The 8,595-nt window shown below is 43.4% G+C and overlaps 1 protein-coding gene across 3 annotated transcripts in view; it reads left to right on the plus strand.

The window, feature by feature from the left end:
* LDB3 (LIM domain binding 3) overlaps positions 1–8,012 on the plus strand; it is a 58,396-nt gene extending 50,384 nt beyond the window's left edge. For all 3 annotated transcript variants that reach the window (XM_089897795.1, XM_022562444.2, XM_030759295.2), the window contains one exon: positions 5,228–8,012. In XM_089897795.1, the coding sequence (XP_089753921.1) occupies positions 5,228–5,317 (90 nt within the window). In that variant the 3' untranslated portion in view covers positions 5,318–8,012. The remainder of the gene's footprint in view (positions 1–5,227) is intronic.
* Positions 8,013–8,595: the final 583 nt, after the last annotated feature.

Raw genomic sequence — 8,595 nt, forward strand, 5'->3', positions numbered from 1 at the left:
AAAGCCGGCAAATACCATGATGCCTTGATATGTCACAGCTGAGCAAAGTTTTATTACTAATAATGATTTATTAACCAATATGGCTTTGTTACTCTCCACTTCATTAAGGACAGAAGAGTGTCTTAGGATCTGGCAAACTAGCAGCTTTCCTCAGCAGTGATGCTCTCACTAGGTGGGAAGAGTGAATGATGTTGGGATTTAATAGGGGCAGGTGGCTTCCCATGGTTATAGGTCATTTAAGATACGATGACATGATTCAACGGTTTTCCCCTAAATTTTCACCATGAACACTAGATTGGAGCTTATTGACTAATCCTATGAAAAGCTGAGATAAGTTTTCTTTTGACTGAACCTTTAGAAATCAGGGCTGAGTTTCATTGCATTTTCCTAAATGGTCCTGTTCTCAATATATAGTTGCCAGGAGATAAGCCCTAGATTAAGTATTAACCATGTGCAGTTTATTTCTGCTGAACAGCCAGGTCATTTTTACCGTGAGATTGACGTTTTCCTTCCAAGGGCTTTGGGTTGGGGAAGGGACAGGGCAATGAGCCTGCCGACATTTAGAGTCTGCATTAGAATTAGAAAACAGTCGTCCCTGATAAAGCCCCGTAATGTGAGTCTATAATTGACTAAACTTTATTTGGGAAAATCAATGTACTACTACTGCTTTTTTTTTTTTTTTTACCAGAGTTGCTCAAGGTAAATTTTGGGAATGTGTGAAAGGTGTACATAGTTTAAACTTGAACAATTATTATAGACTTATGACATAGGACAACCATAGTCATAATGTTTACTGCAATTCACTTCAGCTTTTATACTTCATTTCTATATCCCCTCCCATCTGTGGGGTGCATTGTATTCACTCCATATATTAGTTTGCTAGGGCTGCCGTGACAAAGTACCACAATTGAATAGCTTAAACAACAGACGCTTACTCTGTCACAGTTCTGGGGGCTAGAAGTCCAAATTCAAGATGTCAGCAGGGACCTGCTCTCTCTCCTAGCTGCTGGTGGTTGCCAGCCATGCTTGGTGTTTCTTGAATTGTAGCTGCATAACTGCGATCTCTGCCTCCATTGTCACAAGGCTGCCTTCCCTCTGTGTGTCTGTGTCTTCACATGACACTCTCCTCTGTGCAGGTGTCTGTCTCTGTGTCTCTTCCCTTCTTATAAGGACACTAGTCATATTGGATTAAGGGCCCACCGTACTCCATATGACATCATCTTAACCTCAGTTTTAATTTAGTCTGCAAAGACCCTATTTCCAAATGAGGTCACTGCTATGTCCCTGTGCTGGATAGGCTGGAGGTACTCGGGGTTGGGACTTTAACATGTGAATTTAGGGCGGCACAGTTCAATCCATAACACTTTTTCCAGCCCTTTGAACAGATTCTCTAATTGCCTTTTAGGGTCCTTAAGCTATATCAGGACCTCCCCTCCAAAAAGGGACAACAATATAAATATACCGGCTTTGGGGTTGTCCCCTGAAGAGCCACAGCTCAGCGAGGCACCGTACAGGGCTTTCTGACCCTTACCTTCAAGCCATGGCTTGTCTGATCCTAAGATGCTGCCTGCAAATCTGGTTACCCAGCTTCTAGAAAGATCTAAGAGACTTGGAGGAGGTCCAGGGAAGACAGAGGCATAGAAGGCCTGTTCTCCAAAGGCAGGCTGATGAGAGGTCTGTGTCACATGGAGAGGGAATCATGCAAAGGTGAGCATGGGTCTGCTCCCTCAAGCTTGCCGTGTTTGGCTGAGTCATGATGGCACAAGTCCCAGAGAGAGACAAGAAGAAGCGGTAAAGCCTGGGGTTGTTCAGGCTGAGATTACAGATAAGTTCCAGTCAGGTGTGAAAGACCCACAGCACTGCCCAGAGGGTCTGCCCGAAGAAACCAGTCAGATCCCGTCCTCTGGAGAATCAGCACAGAGAATCGTTACACCTTCCCCCAAACTAGCCCTGCGTAGTACTCACTGCCCCATGAAGCTATATCAAAGTGGAATATGGTTTAATTTTTGGAAAGCAATATTTTGATTGGAAAACTTTCAGGGTTTTGTTTTCTTTGGTCCTTTTTCCATCACGTTGTATTTCCAAATCACTTTTAATGAGCATATATTTTCCTGTAACTTAAAAAAAAAAAAAAACTAGTAAGAAAGGAAGATCAGGACTAGCTCTTGCGGCTGACATGCTGTTTTCCCATCAGTTAGATCTCAGGGGAGCACATACTTCAGACTAATTCAGTTGAGTTTTGGGAATACAAAAGTCTCCCAGAACAAGTCTCTACCTTCAAGGAATTTAGAATCTTGAAAGGAAAACAAAGCTGACATGTATGAGCAATTAATGAACAGAACAAGACAACATCTCTAAAGTCCCAAGCACATAAAATGAAGGCTGAGAAGGGCAGTGCGGGTCAGGGTGAGGGTTTACCTCCTGTCTGGCTTTGGCACTTGAGTCCTAATGGAAAGGATGTGAGTCCTACCTCAGTTGGGGAAACATGTCTTACTGGCCCTTCTTCTCCTTTAAGTCTAGTTGGTATCTAGTTGGTGTGGGTACCAGGAAGGGATGTGATGTGGTGTAACTTTTGTGGGCAGTCGAGGGGCCTCTGCAGCTGGCCTATTTCATCGCCTTCCACTCTGTCGTCAGCACTCTATGGCCACCACTCCTTCCCAGCCAGGCCCTGCTGCCACTTGACCACAGAGCCTGGGGGTTGGACCATCCCTGCTGTGCCGCTGTGATGGGTAGGTTGGAGGCCTCCTCCACCATGGAGCCCCATTGCATCCCACCTGCAGGCTCCTGGCCCAAGGCACTGAGTACGACCTCTCTATGACAGTTCTTTCCCTCAGTCTCATCTTATCAGTGAGCCACCTCTGAGGCTCTGGCCTTTCCTCACTCCTTGGTCCTCAGTCTCCCAACACCCTCTCCAGCCTGACTCATCCAGAGTTTTCACAAGCATCCAGCACTGTCTCAGACCAGGCAGGGTCTCCTAGCCAGAGCCCTGGCTGTTGACCAGCAGCTCCTTGCCAACTCATTCCAGAGCTGCCTTTCTGTCTCTCCCAAAACCCATCCTCACCAGTTGGATCTTGGGTGCCACCATCTTAGACTTGTCTCCAAGTTGTCACCACAGCTTGAGGCCACCACAGGAGCCTGGTTACACTCAATATCACTGCATCTACCTGGAATGTTTTGAGACACTTTCTCAGGTCATTGGCTTCCAGAGCCCATTGGCAGCCCTGTGTGATCTCAGGTATAACATCCTCAACTGGGCCATCAGGGTCTCACACTTGGGACCACCATGATGCCACTTTTCTTTCCAGCTTTCTTGGAGCGGACACATGCTCAGTGGCCCAAGCTCATCTCGGAAGGGTGATTTCTGTATCCTCATGCTTACCTCTACCTGGGGATTCCACCTGCACTTCCTCTCATGTCAATGTCCTGGATGTGGTCCCCAATTCTGCTCCCCACTAGGGATCTTCAGTGCCCTCTCTGAGGCTAGGGCCTGTCCCAGCCTATGTGACTTCCCAGCTGACTGGCAACTGGCAGATTGCCCACCCAGGACCAGACCTCATACTGGTAGTCCAGCAAGCTTAGTGAGCTACCTCGATACAAGTCCGTAAACCCAGAACAATTTCAAGTAAACGTAGCCCCTCTCTGCTATGAGGTGTGGGGAGAATGAGCTTAGAACTGGAGTCTCGCAGACCTGAATATGGATGCCCAGGTTCTACAACTTTCTAGGTCTGTGACTTGAGCTAGACACTTGGGCTCTTTGAGCCTCAGCTTTCAATTGTGAAATGGGGAACAGTCATACCTATCCCATAAAGTTTTTGTGGGAATTAAATGAGACCATGTAGGGACCTCCCTGGCGGTGCAGTGGTTAAGAATCTGCCTGCCATTGCAAGGGACACAGGTTCGATCCCTGGTCCGGGAAGGTCCCACATGCTGCGGGGTGACTGGACCTGTGTGCCACAGCTACTGAGCCTGTGCTATAGAGCCCACTTGCCACAACTTCTGAGCCCACATGCTACAACTACAGAAGCTCGTGCACCTAGAGCCTGTGCTCTGCAACAAAAAGAAGCCACCGCAATGAGAAGCCCGTGCACCACAACGAAGAGTAGCCCCTGCTCACTGCAAGTAGAGAAAGCCCACATGCAGCAACAAAGACCCAACATAGTCAAAAATAGAATAAGATTAAAAAAAAAAAATGAGACCATGTATACAGAGTGTCTGGCATCGTACTTGACCCACAGTAGTCTCAACAAATATTACTGATCTCCCTTCTTTTTGTTTTGTCAGCATCTTCAAACTGCACTCATATGTTGTCATCATGGGGATATATAATTTTGCCTCTTTTTTTTTTTCCAGTCAGTGTTTTCCTGCATACACTTTGCCATATTTGATTTATTTTTTCGTGGTGGCCTGTCATTGGAAAAATGCACCTTAAAAATTAACTTAATCATCTCCCCATTGAGAGAAATATTAGTCGTTTTTCAGTTTGTAGTTGAGCATATGTTGCTTTCCTGTTCTGTGCAATAGTTGCTGCAAGATGAAATTCTCCAGAGTGGTGTTACCGGGGCACAGGGCAGGCACATCTTCACGGCTTCTCTTCAGTGTTGCCACATCCCCTGCAGAAGGCTGCGCTGATTCATGTGTCCCTAGCAGTGACAAGGAGGCCTGATCCCCTTTTGGCATTGCTGACTTTTGACTGATTACTTTTTTTTTTCATTTTCTGGCTCCAGTCATATAAGGTTAAAGGTGACAAGCTATTGAGGCTTTTTGTTTTATTTATTTTGCTAGATTAACAGGTGTCTAGTGATATCTCATGGAGGTTTTAATTACTTTTCCCTTTAATTATTAGTGAGGATCATTTTTCTGACATTTTATATTTCTTTAGGTGTTAATCACTTCTGTGGATATTGACTTACGAATTTGTATTGGTTCCTTATAAATTTTGGATAGCATCAGTTGATCACCTTATTGTGTATATGTTCCGTACTCCATTAATTAAATTTAATTTAACTTGAGTTTATTCCATGTTCCTCTTTGGAAGTCTTGACTTTTAGATAGCTCAACGCATCTACACTGCTTTAGCTGTCAAGCACTTGTGGTAGGGAGAAGCAGGCTGTTGCCTATTCTCCCATCTGCCTGTGACAGCACTTTGTCTTAAAGGGGTGGCTGAAATCTTTTGTTTGTGTCCCCCTGCCTCATGGGCTGTCTCATGCCTATCTGTTCTCTGTCCCAGGTCTGCCACGTGAATCTGGAGGGGCAGCCATTCTACTCCAAGAAGGACAAACCCTTGTGCAAGAAGCATGCACACGCCATCAACGTGTAGGGAGCCCAGGGTGTCTGCTGGCAACGAAGGATTCAAGGAGGCTGATGTTTCTTTTTGGGGGGAAAAGGGAGAAGACAGGAAGTGACTGAGCCCTTTTGAAGTATAATTTTAGTCCTTTCTTCTGCACACAGATTGTGTATTTGCATAGTTCAGACTAGAAGCCAAATGAAGATTCCTGAACCAAGCTAGTAATTAATCCAAGACTGGAATTGTACTCCAAACACTGAGGACAGAATTCCAAGAACTCAAAAGTGAAAAAGAAAAAGTAACTTTCCCCACGCGATACACTTCCCTGAGGTCACCAGAGCAGGGACAGAGCTCAGAGCAGTTATGGAGAATCTGAAGCATTCTGCGGAGTTCTTTAGAGCTCCTCCAGCAAACAAAATGAAGTGCCAAACAGCCCTCGCTGCAGGGTATTTTTAGAGCCATAGCTGAGCGCTTGTTAGCTAAGACGGATTGGGCTTTCCTCACCAAAAAAGGAAGTGTTATTCCATTACTCGCGTCATGGAGCTACCTCTGCGCATCAGACTTCAGACCTTGCACAGGCTTGAACATTCTCAAGGGAGCCCAGACATCGGAGGGATGTCTTCTGGGAGCCTCTGGGCAATCGACAGGGCTTCAGGAAAGGGTCGGGCTCACACCACAGACAGCTGAAGAAAGAAGGGCTCTTCAGCTACCCTCTTTCAGTCTGAAACATCCAACGTCCCCAGAAAGCTTAGCTTCTTTTTGAGTTGTGGTGGGAAGGTGGAATTGGGTTTTTCCAGTTTTGCTTTGCTGTTTGTGAGAGGAGATTTTAAAACGACTCTGGGCTGTGTTTGGCCTCTGTTTGGCTTTACGAGGTTCATTAGCATGAACGTCTAGTCTTGTGCATGTGTTTCATTCCCAATACTATGACTGCTCACTGCTGAAGTCTTCCTCAGCACCCCTCCCCCCAACAGGCTTAGTGACCTGTGGAAAAGAAGAGAGAGACAGTGTCTGAAACAGGATGGCAGAAGAGGCTGAGAACATGCCCAGACCCTGGGTGGGGAAGAGGAACCTTCCTTTCTGCCAGCCTCAGTAAGAACGCAGGAGCTGGCAGGACCTCCCACTTCAGAGCTGCTCCATCCTTCTCGTATCTTCCTTTAAACGCAGTACACTGATTATATACAATTGTGTTGACTGCTGGAAGGGAAAGATGATATATGATATATACACGTTTGCCATTTTGGCCAATATTTTGAAAAAGTATGAGCTGAGTTGATCTAGCAATTATTTAAGCATTTATTGAAATAGACTTGGGCCTTCAAACTTCCTTAAAGTATTAGTGATAGTTTGAGTTAAGCAAGCATTTTAAAGCTGTTTGGTGATAAAGAGAGAAGCTTAGTTTTTGAGGTTGGAAGTGGTATATAGTCTCTTTCCCTTTTAGGAAGCGCTGTTATTATGCTCATTGAACATGGCCTTGAAGCAGGTGGTTTGAGTGGATGTTTCTCCCTTGAGCACAATATTTAGGCTCTCTTCCAAATCACTGGTACTCTCTCCTCACTCCTGTTTTGGATTTTCTCTTTGCATGTTTGAAATGTTTTATGAGAATGCATTAGAATACTTTTTCTTCTGAGAACTGAGGCTTCCAGGGGACTGCCTTTCTACCTGAGGGAGAAGGAAGCAGCTAGATGTGTCTCTAACAAAAGGCCCGAGGTTTTTTTCCCAAGGGTGAAGTCACCAACATCCCCCAGGGAGCACCAGGAGGGACATAAGCGTGCTCCTACCACAGGACCCTTCTTTACTTCTGGTGCAGGGAAAAAGTCAATATAAAGCACCAGGCAGGGTAAAATCTGCAGGGAGTGCCTGGAGATTTTTCAAGAGTTGCAAACAAGCATTCTTTTATTTTTGGAAAGTTCAAATACACAGGAACAAGGAGGTTGCTGACTGTACAGAAAGGCTCTAGGCAGGTTTTCTCTTAAAAAACAAAAATAACAAAAAGAAACCCACAGCTTTTAAATTATCAGGGACTGGTCTCAAGGAAAGGGAAAAAATTTCCCTAGAGTTGTTTCCAAAAATATCGTTTAAAAGATTTTACACACACGTACACACAAGTGTGCCCATTAAAACGTGTATGATCATGAAAAAGAAAAGTAAAATCTCAAAGGAGAACTTCATCATAATCATTTATTGAATCATTTTTTCTGCATTTCAGAGCTAGTGTAGATTCTGAGGGACTCTTTTATTTACCAAAACACAAAATCAACAACAACGGCAACAAACATTTTAAAGGTAGCAGGAAAAGGAGGTAGTTCTGAATATGGTTCCCTCGATGTTTGTAAGTTTGGCATAGCGTTGGGTTAAGGTTGTGTCTCTTTCAAGTTAACATCGTGGATGTCCTACAACACCAAACACAATTTTTAATAGTTCATGGTGGGGAGTACACTTTGGATCTACAGTTCTTGTCTCCTCATTGTTGACATTTATTTAACATTTATAAACATTAACTTTTTGCAACTGAGTGACTTATGTCTGCAGTGTTTGTGTTAGGAATCTAGCTTTTATAATGTTAACTTTTCAACCCAAGTACTCTTGCTTTGGGATATTTTTTAAAATTTTTAACATTTCAGAAGTGGAATATAGTGTGTTAGAAGTGTGCACAAAAATATTTTGCATGTTTTTTTTTTTTTTTTGGCCTGTGTGAATTCTTTTTAGCAAAATAAAACCCTAAAACGGATGTGCAAATACAGATTTTTCTGTGTAAAGTTTCTTCATGTGACAACCAAAAGTAGGTTATTTCTATATGGCTGCAAATAAAAGTTTGAGACAAAACAAAATGCCCTGAGGAGAAGAAACATATAACTCACTTGCTCTTTTGGCTATCTGGCCCAACAGCAGTTTAATCGTCTTGTTTAAACAGACAAGGATATGCGGATAATACAAATGTTTTGCATACAAAATGAATTTACCAAGTAAATAATAACCTGAAGACCAGGCTTGGCCTTTTCCTTTGGAAAGATTTATTTATTTAGCTACTTTAGATTTATTTAGATAGTTCCATTTTTTTTTTTTCTGTTCTAAATGACTTGATTTCTAGAAAAGTTGCTATATTTTCTTCCATATCTTTTGTCTTGAAATAAGCTAGAGTAAAATCCTCTCATGGCATTTTTTAAAAATAATGAAGACCCCTCAGAGGGTACTATGTTTAACACAACCAATTCATTCTTTTTCAAGGTATTCTATTTCTAGGCATTACTTTAAAAGAAAGGGATATTTTTCATAATTTATTTGATTTTTAGTACCCGAATCAGAGTTTCAAA

This window comes from Delphinapterus leucas, chromosome 16 (genome assembly GCF_059928025.1).
Source record: "Delphinapterus leucas isolate spDelLeu-1000000601 "Yukka" chromosome 16, BTC_Dleu_Yukka2, whole genome shotgun sequence".
Lineage (NCBI taxonomy): Eukaryota > Metazoa > Chordata > Mammalia > Artiodactyla > Monodontidae > Delphinapterus > Delphinapterus leucas.